This window comes from Hibiscus syriacus, unplaced genomic scaffold (assembly GCF_006381635.1).
Source record: "Hibiscus syriacus cultivar Baekdansim isolate YM2019G1 unplaced genomic scaffold, ASM638163v2 tig00110580_pilon, whole genome shotgun sequence".
Lineage (NCBI taxonomy): Eukaryota > Viridiplantae > Streptophyta > Magnoliopsida > Malvales > Malvaceae > Hibiscus > Hibiscus syriacus.
In genome coordinates this window covers 1,296,828-1,308,184 of record NW_024062791.1, presented here as the reverse complement: position 1 = coordinate 1,308,184, position 11,357 = coordinate 1,296,828, and the positions used below count along the sequence as shown (strand labels likewise).

General features: G+C 37.7%; 1 protein-coding gene and 2 pseudogenes across 3 annotated transcripts; 2 read left to right on the top strand and 1 right to left on the bottom strand.

The window, feature by feature from the left end:
- Nucleotides 1-207: 207 nt before the first annotated feature.
- On the top strand, nt 208-5,362 carry LOC120133449 (protein MALE DISCOVERER 2-like). Of its 3 annotated transcripts, none has more exons than XM_039150029.1 (14): nt 208-452; nt 598-661; nt 756-950; nt 1,063-1,195; nt 1,353-1,424; nt 1,537-1,680; nt 1,757-1,900; nt 2,694-2,755; nt 2,831-3,283; nt 3,777-3,967; nt 4,107-4,239; nt 4,330-4,487; nt 4,577-4,765; nt 4,855-5,362. In XM_039150029.1, the coding sequence occupies exons 3-14, from the start codon at nt 851-853 to the stop codon at nt 5,113-5,115; spliced, it is 2,040 nt and encodes a 679-aa protein (XP_039005960.1). In that variant the 5' UTR covers nt 208-452; nt 598-661; nt 756-850; the 3' UTR covers nt 5,116-5,362. The 3 variants fall into 3 exon arrangements, with proteins under 3 accessions (XP_039005960.1, XP_039005959.1, XP_039005958.1); XM_039150028.1 differs by having other exon boundaries at nt 592-661; XM_039150027.1 differs by having other exon boundaries at nt 592-950.
- Nucleotides 5,363-6,521: 1,159 nt separating this feature from the next.
- Nucleotides 6,522-7,133, top strand: LOC120133436 (annotated as a pseudogene).
- A 1,436-nt stretch (nt 7,134-8,569) lies between these two features.
- Nucleotides 8,570-9,777, bottom strand: LOC120133435 (annotated as a pseudogene).
- Nucleotides 9,778-11,357: the final 1,580 nt, after the last annotated feature.

Sequence of the window (11,357 nt, the reverse complement as noted above, 5' to 3'; positions counted from 1 at the left end):
GGAAAAACAGAAAAGAGTTTAGGAGAGAGAAAGAAGAAGAAAATCTGTGGAAAATTTTGCGAGAAGAAATAAAAAAAAAAACTTGGACGAGAGAGAGGGAGAGACCAATGGGGATGATCGAAGAGGTGGGATTACTGCTCTGAGACTGCCGAGGCCCGAGAATCATTATATAAAAAAGGCAGTAAAAGAAAAAAAATTCTGGGTTTTCTTAATTGTTTTTTGTTGATTCAAATTCTAAATCTTTTTTACATTTGCTTTTTCTTTGCTGCCTTTTTTAAATCTCTGATCAGATTTCAGAAACCTCCTCTCAAACACCTTGTCTTCCTAACAAAGAATCTATCATTTTTCTACTTCTTTTTTTATATTTGTTTTTCCAAAATCCCAACATTACCATTTGCAATTATAGCACCAAAGAAGGGGGGAGAAAAGTTTTTTTTTGTACACCCTTTATGGTAAATTCAACTCTCCCTTTATTGCATTCGATACCCTGTTGCTTTTTTTTTCTTGGATTGCTTGCTCTCTAGGTCATTCCGTTGCTAACAATTTTTTCATTTTCTTTGTGGGTGTTTTTGTCTTTCTATTTTTTGCCAGCTTCAGGCTAACGGGTGTCGTAAGATCAAGTGAAAAACAGAAGAAATGGGAGACCCTGATTTGATCAAAGGTGGTGGATTTACGTTTCCATGTGATACAGTTTTGCACTTATGCATTCTGTTTTTTTAACATTTTGGTGGTGGTGGTGATGCTTTCATTTGTAGAGTGAATTTGGAAGAGTTGTGTTTTTGTACAAGGAAAACCTGGCGTTTCTGCATAGCGTCTACCTCTGCCACTGCAGAAATTGGCTTATCAAGTAATGGGGGGTAGATGGAACCCAATTAGATTCCATTTGTTCAAATTCTTCTTATTGATTCCAAGTTTCGTCATTGAAGAGTCTTTGGCCATTAACTCTGATGGTAATTCCTTCTTCTGGTATTTTTTTTCCCTTCATTTTTTTTACAATGCTGGTCCTGTGGTCAACCCCCCCCCCCAAAAAAAAAAACAATTTTAATGGATTTGGAAATGCAGGTTCGGCTTTATTAAAATTTCGAGCGAGAATTGGCTGTGATCCTTATGGTGCTTTATTGAACTGGAATTCCAATGATAGCACACCATGCATGTGGTTGGGGGTTCATTGTGTTGACAGTAAAGTGCAAATGTTGTAAGTTCTTCATGCTATGTTTTCCCCCCTCAGTATACTCACTAATAGATTTCATTTTGTTTGAGATCAACGAAAGAGTTTTTAGTTTTGAAGTTCTTTATGGTGTAAACCGTGAATAGATGAATCCTCTAACGTCATTCTTGTTGTTTGCGTTTAGGGATTTGGGTGCCCTTTCTTTGGAAGGAACGTTGGCGCCTGAGCTGGGGAAATTAAGCGACTTAAGATCACTGTAATAGTTACACAATCTCGCTTCCTTATATTTGATCATCTTGTTAGTTATAACTTATAACTTTAAACCATTCGAACTTTCTGGGTCCTTTTCTCGCTGTTTATGTTTACAGTGTGCTCTATAAAAACCATTTCTCGGGCGCCATCCCAAAGGAGTTTGGTGAGCTTACAAAGCTGGAGCTATTGGATTTGAGGAAAAATAACTTGAGTGGAATGATTCCATCCGAGATACTCAACATGCTGTCTCTAAAACACTTGTAAGTTCATTTTAGCAAGTTTATACCATGCAACTTTATTCTATGTTATTTTCAACTGAATTGCCTTCCCTCCCAGGTTACTTGGTGACAACAAATTTGACAGCTGTATTCCTTCAGATCTCTGGAAACTAAATTTGCTCTCCGAACTGCAGTTAGATGAAAATCTTATGCCAACGTTGACTGCTGGAATTGGCTGTGTAAATAGGAAGCTTGGACTTCGGTAAGAGCCATACACATTACTGTGGATTTTTCATTGCTTGTTGTTGGTCGATTCCCTTCCCTTATTATACGTTCACAACACAAGCATGCATGCTACAAAACCATCAGAACTCTGACCCCGTTGCCATTTGGTTGACCATATGAATGTGGCATGAACTTGAAAATAGCCTGGACTATTGGAAAACTAGAAGACAATATTCGTTTCATTAAGCAGACTGATTCTCGAATTGCAGAGAATGAGTGCTTCTGAGTTCAAATTACTCAGTTTGACTTTTAGCCTTCTGAATGATACTGAATCAATTCAAGTAATTTGGTATTCTACATCTTTGGCTTGTAGTCCCCAATAAACTGTTATTTCTTGTGGTTGTATCAATTTGGAATTATGGGGTCACTCATCTTTTTCCTTAATTCTTTTGTCGAAACTTTGGAGTCTGGAACAAAAAAAATCCTGAACATAAACAGATAACAGTTTGATATTTCCATTAAGCAATTTGGATTTGTAAGTTTTGCAATGATAAGCCTCAGTCTACTGTCAAAGCACATGTGGGAGATTAATAGAGTTCATCTTCTGGAGTAGCTACTGATTAATTGAAGTTATTAAGAGTTATAGCTCTATAGTTTCCATTTTCTTTCTGGACGAAACTCTATAGTTTCCTGGTTACCTCTATTGCTTGCCATTACCATAATATGAACTTTTTATATATCATGTTACCATCTTTTCTTTTTTATTGCTGCTTGTATTATTTTAATTTTTAAATCATTTTTGTCTCTCACATGATTTACCTTCTTACAAGGTTTAAGTTGCAAAAGGACTCTTTGGCTGAGAATCAAGACCGTTGCTGCAGTGATGTAGCTAGTGAGTAGAGGAAACACATCTATTAGACAACAAAGTATGGTTTCTGGGAAACATTGACATCTTTTTCTTAATTAGGTTCATCTGTGCAAGAAATGGACCATGATGGCCTTAGGAATGTTGTCCCTTTTGAACGTCGTAAGCTGGTTGAGCAGTCAAAGAACCTCCCGGCTGTACCTGCTCCTGCTGTGCCTTCCACTGAACAGATCATTTCCGTCCCAACTATCAGTAGTGGGACTTTCTCTGCTGTGCCCAAAAAAAAGAATCGTGAACGGGCACCACCAGTTGATTCTACTCCTCAAGGGTCTACTAATTCAGAGCCTGTTGACCAGTCATCCGAATCCTCTGAAGCAGAGCCACTTGCTCAAGCAGGCTCTGGAAACTTGTGGAAATATCTCATTGCAATTCTGTGTGTGGTCATCTTGCTTGTTATTGTGGTTGTGGTCATCAGGTATCATAAACGGGCAGAACAAACTACAGGTCCTTGGAAAACTGGACTAAGTGGACAACTGCAGAAAGCTTTTATTACAGGTAATTGTAAAATATTTTGTTTGATTTGTCTAGTTGAACTATTGGTTTTTGAGCCTGGTTGAATTTTTTAGATGGTCAAATGACATCTTGAATCTTGACTGTGACACTGTTGTATATGTTGACAAGAAAATTCAAACATATCCTGGGAAATTGTATAATTTAAACAGTCAGGTTTTTTATTTACATAAACAAGGGCTTGTTCATGATAGGAAAAACCATGATTAAACTAAAGGTTCCTAAAAATATTCCGTCAATGTACAAAAATGTACATGTTCATCTCCGTCATATGCGATAGCCCTGTTAATTTACTTTCTGAATTTGGAGAATGATTTCTTCATTTTCTATGGAACATATGGCAGCCAGTTGATATTCCTTGATCCGTGACCGTGATAATGTCCAGAGTCCAGACCACCCTGAATTTATTAGCATGGTACTTGTATTATTTATGTTTTATGCATACAGTCCTGATTTTTTTTGTTTATTTGAAATGTAGGGGTGCCTAAGCTAAACCGGTCTGAACTTGAAGTAGCTTGCGAGGATTTTAGCAATATAATTGACATGATTGGTGGTTGTACAGTGTATAAAGGGACTCTTTCCAGCTGTGTTGAGATTGCTGTTGCATCAATTAGTGTTTCATCTTTAAAGGAGTGGTCAGATAACTCAGAAATAGCCTATCGGAGAAAGGTTTGTTCTTTCTAGAGTCTCAAATCATAAAAGCGGACTATTTTTTGCCATAACAGAATCAATTTAATACTTTTAAATCTTCTGATAATTTGTTTTATCCAAACTTTTTAATCAAGTGTAATATTGGAACTCACCATAGATCGATTCACTGTCAAGAGTTAACCATAAGAACTTTGTCAACCTTATTGGCTTCTGTGAGGAGAATGAACCATTCAGTAGGATGATGGTTTTTGAATATGCTCCGAATGGAACCCTTTTTGAGCATCTGCACGGTAATATCATCACTTACATGCACGTTTCCTTGTGAATATTTTACTCAATCTCGATTCTTTGAGAGCTTAAATATTTGTTTTTGTTTTCAGTCAAAGAAATGGAGCACCTTGATTGGACTGCAAGGGTGAGGATCATCATGGGTGTAGCCTATTGCCTCCAGTATATGCACGATGATCTCAATCCTCCCTTACCTCATTCAAACTTAAGTTCAAAGACCGTCTTTCTGACAGATGATTACGCCGCAAAGGTACATCAATTTCAATCCAAATTGCCTTCATTAAGTTCTTATCGTCATAAAATGCTCAATTCTCTTTCGCCCTCTTTTCACTTTTGCAGGTTGGAGAAATTGCTAGTTTAGAAGGTATAACCAAGTTAAAATCCTCAGGTGATGGTGAATCAGAGCATTCCGAGTTGCCACCAGTTGTTGATCAGGAATTGAATGTATACAGCTTTGGAGTATTGTTACTTGAAATCATTTCTGGAAAGCTTGCTTACTCGGAAAAGCAGGGACCTATCGAGAAATGGGTATGCTTAGGATGACACCTAATGAGTAGTGATTTGGTTCCCCAATAGTTATATGCATTCGGTAAACTTAATAATCATGAACATGGCAGGCCAGTGAACATTTGAATGATAAAGGGAGCATCAGCAAGATGATCGATCCGATCCTTAAATCTTTCAAATATGAGGAGCTTGAGGTAATCCGTGATGTGGTACGCGAGTGCCTCCTATCAGATCCAAGGCAAAGACCAACAATGAAGGATGTCACTTCCAAATTGAGGCAAGCCATTAACATCGCCCCTGAGCAAGCTGCACCAAGACTTTCCCCCTTGTGGTGGGCTGAACTAGAGATTTTATCAATGGAGGCAACCTAGTCTCTCTTTGACCTCTCTTCTGTGTTGTAAGTCAAGCTCTCACTCTCTCTCACTTCGCCTCGAACCGGAAAGAATTAGCTTTATCGTCCTCCCCCACCCCACCCCCGAAAAATAGTCCTTATCCCTTGTAATTGGTTTCCAATTTTTGTGTCTTTGCTTTCATATACACACGCATCATACTTCTCCAGTCCTTCAATCCTTTCATTATTGCCACCACTACCATTGCAATAGATGTGTATTTTATACTTGGCAACAAGGATTCCATGTATACACGACTGTAATAGATATAATGTATTCTGTGATTATAAAGTCTTGTGTTGTGATACTACTAACATACCGGCAAATCTATGTTTTGACATTCTCTTTTTCCCTCTTAAACGGTTTTAGGTAGTCCAGAGTTCTCTTTTAATAACTTTTATGCCATTTGCCAAGGCTTTTGATTTGATATTAGTTTCATGATAAGATAGTGGGGTTCTTTTTCCCTCTCTTTTTTTATTTTTCTTTTCTTTTCTTTGTTACTAATTGAAGGATTTGTGCACTCCAGAGTTGCAATAACATCAATCAATAATGTGCATGGTTCTGCCTAAATCAACCATACTAACATAAAGTGCTGGTTTCATTTGAAAAAAGAAAAGAAAAAGTAGCATCATGAAGCAAAGAGAGGATATACATTTACAACAGATGATCACAGGTAAAAGAGAAGAAATTTAAACACGTATTGAAGCTATAGATCATGAATATAGTTTTTGAAACAGAAGATTTTTAACCCTGTGTTTCATTTACAAGACAGAAGTTTGAACTTATTGAATAATCTCATTAGTAAAAGGGAGTTTTATTCTCCCTAGAGGATCCGAGTTTGAATAATTGTAACGGAAGGATGTGTAAGGATGTTAAGAAAAGAGTTGGTATTTGACAAAAGGCCTTGCATCATGCTTACATGGGCACATGGGGTGTGAGATACACTAGTATTTTCTACATGTATGCATGTATACGAACATTTGACTAATGGTGACAAAATTGTTTAAAGGCGATGACAAGAATTTTGCTTCTTCTGGGAATCTTTCAAAACTTGAATGTCTTCCGGACAAGTTTAGGTCCTAACCAATCACCTCGCGGTACCTGAGAACCCAAGTACCAAATACAATGAACAATTGATGGGAATGCAAATAATTCGAAACTTTGTCTTTCGCGACATGTTAAGAAAGGATTTGAGGGAAACAACCCACACACACTACCATTCCCCTCTTCTCAATCTTTTGCAGCTTTGGATCGCATGTAACTGCCCACCGCTTACGCATATACTTACAATCCAAAACCTCGCACAAATAATACAAAGCGGAAAGCTGCTTTGGTTAGCGTTTTAAGATGGCTGGCGATGATCAGCTTCTACAATGCTGTTTCCATGAATGGATATATCAGGCTTGCTTTCACCCTCATGGAACACTGCCTTGGAGAACTCCATTCTCTGGATAGCTGGTTGTAGGCCTTCCATAGACATTCAGCTTAATTAGGCACTCTGCGGGTCACAGGTGGAGTTCCAGCGTCGTGAGATCATTCAAGGCTTGGCCAGGGGAAGCCTCGGCCGGATTTCGGCTACTTAGTTGAGATTGATCAATGATTTGCACATGAAAACGATCAGGGAAGAAGAGAAGCTGTCGAATCAATTGGTCAGCTTGCAGGAGAACATAGCGGACCAGCCAATAGCCATGGTTGCCAAAAGGTTCAGCCATGTGGGTGAACCGAGTGGGGAAGTAGACCGTGCGCTGGAGGAGCATGAGGTTTCTATGTCGAATATACTGCAGGAGGCTGAGAAGCTGAGGCTAAGCACCCTAAAGGAATTACTCGGCATATTAACTCCTTTGCAGGGCGTGGATTTTCTCGCGGAGAGTAAGAAGCTTCACCTTTGCATGCATGAGTGGGGTAAAACAATTGATAGTAGGCATGGTAGGAGTCAGATAACTATATATGTATATATAGCACCTCACAATGCCATTTCGTTATCTTGTTTTCTTCTTTAAGTTTATTTTATAGGATGTATATATCTAATCAATCCATCCAAGTAAAAACCAAAACTCGTACTATTTATTATAGTTTGAATCTTTGTTATTCCAATTTCCTTTGAAATCTTCTGGCTTTGTCAAATTTTTCAGCCAAAATTTGAACCAAAATGAACACTCGAACACCATGAACTCATGCCTTGTTGAAGCCTGCAAATGCTACCAACACAGGCTAATGTTTTACTGAAAATATGCACATGGTATCAACACTGTTCATGAATCTGGGCCTTTTTCTCGAAATCCATGCAATTTCTATGGTTGTTATATACCCAAAAAAATGAACCCAATTAACCATTAAAAATGGTTTCAACATTTCATTCCCGGATTGAAATAGGGACAACATAGATTGGGCCACGTTCAATAATGTCCTAACAAGATCCACAACAAAAGATTAATTGTATAATTGCCCCCATACCAACGCAATCCACAGGTAATTCAAATTGACAGATAATTAAAAGATTTTAAGTAAAATAATAGATTTCAGTCCTCTTGGCAGTCCTTGTCTATGTTACAACACTCTAGCAACAACGAGCACAACCTACTGAGGAAAAAACTGTTTCATATGAATCCTCCAGAAAACCATTCCCAGAAACCTGCTGCTTTGGGACGGGTGTGCTTCAGCCCCTTCTTGTTTGATTGTTGTAGTATTGGCTTCACTTGATTTTTGATTTAGTCCCTGAACCGTTGTTGGTATTTCACGTTCCTCACTGGTGTTGTTGAGGTCACTACCCATCCTTGAATGGTTTATTAATTGAAAAAAAAATGATGCTTTGAGTTTTCTATGGTTTCAAATAGGGTTTTACTTCTAGCTAAAACTTATAAGAAAGACAATAAACTTTTAGTTACCAAAGCAACTGCTAAACTCTTGTAAAAGATTATTCAGGTCATACGCACTTACCGTAATTGCAAGTGCTAAGCAAACAGGCCAAAGTAGCATGTAGAAGCAGAGATGAAGCAAATATACCAAACATAGATGCTTAATGCTAAGCATTGAACTTTAACTAGCCAAAATTACAAAAGAGAGATAATATAAATGAAATGTATCGTTAATTAAGTTGATGATAATATACAAGCGAGAAATACAATTTCTGGGATCAGTAGAACTTTGTATTGAATTCTCTACGACCTAATATGCCATTATCAAGGCAAGAATGGATCATATAGATATATCTCAGTCATCTCAAGCTCAAAAGATACCCTTTTTCTAATGATACAAGAACCTGGGATAAAAGAATGGGAAAACAAAAATAATTGTGATAAAGAGGAAAAAGCTTTACCCTTTTCCCTTCATCCATTCTATTCCGTATCTGACATGGCATATGACTTGTCGGCATCAGCAGGTGCAGGTGCATGTTCCGGTGATTGTTCCAGCGTTAAATTTTCCCTTTCGTGCCTTCTCAAGAACTCTCCAGGTTAACTCTATAATCGTTTTTCCTTACTGTAAAACTAACCAGCTTCGCTATCTCTTCCAATTTTGATATAATTCTCGAAACTGGTGCCCCTGACACAAATCTTGACCCTTCCTCTCCTTCCTCAAATAATCCAGATAAGTTAAATCCCGGCGATAACGAAATAATATCAAACGCATTTAAACTAGCTGGACTCGGCAATGAGGCCACTTTCTTCCTAGTTTCAACCTCAGCGTCTGGCTCCGAGTATGTTGAATGGTCCGAGGATGATCCCAGTTCATCATCGTCGTCGTCCTTAATACTGCAAAATTTATCGTCTTCGAGGTAAAATTTAATATGCTTAAAACCCTTTTTTAACCAACGGTTCTCCATGATTTCTGTGATTGTTATTCTCGTTTCCGGGTTCGTATCAAGAAATTTTGTAAGTAGGCGAATTCAATTAGGTGAAAACCATTTGGGACACCTGAACTCGCCCTTGTAAATCTTCTTATATATGGCCATAATGCTACGATCGTGAGAAGGTAAATACCCCGCCATCAAAACAAATAAAACTACCCCGCAAGACCATATGTCTACTTTCGCAGCGTCGTATCCTTTCTTCCCCAAAACTTCCGGTGCTACGTAAGCAGGGGTGCCGCAAAAAGTATGGAACAAACCGTCTTGCTGGATTTGATCCGAAACCGCGCTCAACCCGAAATCCGAGACTTTCAAATTCCCGATTTTCGCCGAGGAGTATATTCTCAGGCTTCAAGTCGCGGTGGTAAACGCTGTGTGCGTGACAGAAATCAACAGCTGAGATTAATTGCTGGATGTATTTCCTGGCGACGTCTTCTTTTAATTGGCCTTTGGCGACTTTGTGGAAGAGCTGACCACCGTGGACGTATTCCATTACGAAGTAGATCTTAGTCTTGGTGGCCATAACTTCGAAGAGTTGTACGATGTTGGGGTGGCGTACACGGCGGAGGATGAAAATTTCGCGCTTAATGTGAGCGATTAAGCCTCCATTGAGGATTTTCTCCTTGTCTAACACCTTAATAGCGACACTCTCATCGGTTTTGACATTGCGCGCGTAGTAAACTTTGGCGAAAGTACCATGTCCGAGGAGTTTCCCGAGCTGGTAACGCCCTAAGAGAAGCGCTGTGCCACTGCTGGTGTCCTTCTTTGCGACTACGGAGGTGAAATCCATTGCCGTGTCCGCTAGGATTTGAAAGGATGGAAACTAAAGGCTTCCCTTCTCCTTTTGTTGAGTGGTTTCTATAATTTGTTATATTGTGGCGTTAGAGAGAAAATATATGTTTTTATATAGAAAATTAATAACTGAATTATACATTTTCATACAGTTTTATTTATTTTTAAATTATTGTCGATGCTGGTTAATTGAATTATTATAATTTGATTGATATCAATTCAATAAAAGATAGATTGGTTTTAGCAGTTGAAAAGAATGTTGTTCTATCTAAAGATTATAGATTCAAACAACTGCATTAATAGGACGTACGTTACGTTGTCAAATGATTAAAAAATTATAAACAATTATTATCTTGTAATCACCTCATACTAATAAAAAAATATTCAATAAAATATTACTAAAATATAAGTGTTAAACATAATTAATTCCATTGGAAAATCCACCATAAATCTTATTATTTAAAGAATCTAAAACCCTCTCAACATTTTTTTATATAAACCCTCCAACTTTGATGTTCGAAAAGAAGACAAAGAAAAGAGAGGTCATGTTCAACATTTATATTTCATTAAACTTAGTTAATATGTTTTTAAATGTCTCGAAAATTAAACATGTGATATCCAAAAAAAACTGTTTTTTTTAAACGTTATAGGTTGAATTTTTAAAAAGTTAACTTTTAACTAATAAAATTAGTGTACGGGTGCATTAGCTGAAGGATTAAAATTCTAATGCTACAAACCCTAATTGTAACTCAATTTCTTTGTTGTGAAATAGAATATTGTTTTGGTTGGTGTGAAAACGGTGGCCAATGTTTTGAAAGAAGCTGCTATGAATTTGATGATAGATTAATTGTTCATCTCATGCAAAGCTTTTTACATTGGAAACCCGTAGGTGGAAAGCGTTGTGTAGGTGTGTTTCGAAGGTATACAGCCTTTGCTCTCCAGATTTCACGCAGTAACCTTGACCTATGTTGTTGATAAAGTTAAGAAATGCATTGTTATAAAGTTTGGTGTTTGGATTTAGAAAGCAATCCCTTTCCCTTACTAGAGTCAGCTGTGATATATAACTATGAGTATGTCAAAAAGTCTGCCTTTATACTCACTTTCCAACATATCTGACCCAAAGTAATGCAATAATATAAATGGGATCCGCATATTCTTGGTTCTTAGTCATGGCTGATGCTTTCCAATTTCCATCATAATCTGAGGCACTTCTTTCATTTGGTCCTTTTCTCTTTACTTGACTCTCTCTCTCTTGAACACCATTGTCAATAGTTTTCACCTTAAACTTAAAAAAATAAGCAACAAAAATGCCTCAACTGTCGAGTGAAAAACTACATGCACTTTACGCCCTTTCGGATCAGAACCTTAATCTGGCGCCTTAGACCAACTCGGCCATCTCAACATTTTTGTTAATTCGTAGCAGTAAACTTATATATATTCAGTCTGTTTGCATGTGACTGTTACAATGGAAGAGATTGGCTTGATATCACTTGCTTGCTGTACTATTATTACAAAAAGGCTGCAGTGCTGTCTTTTCCACCGCCCAGATATTGACGATTCACATGAAATTTGCAATATAAATAAATAA

Coding starts and splice junctions, on each gene's coding strand:
- LOC120133449 (XM_039150029.1), top strand. CDS start 851: ATGGGGGGTAGATGGAACCCAATTAGATTCCATTTGTTCAAATTCTTC. Junction 951..1,062: donor TTTGGCCATTAACTCTGATG/GTAATTCCTTCT, acceptor TTGGAAATGCAG/GTTCGGCTTTATTAAAATTT. Junction 4,240..4,329: donor CCTTTTTGAGCATCTGCACG/GTAATATCATCA, acceptor TTTTGTTTTCAG/TCAAAGAAATGGAGCACCTT.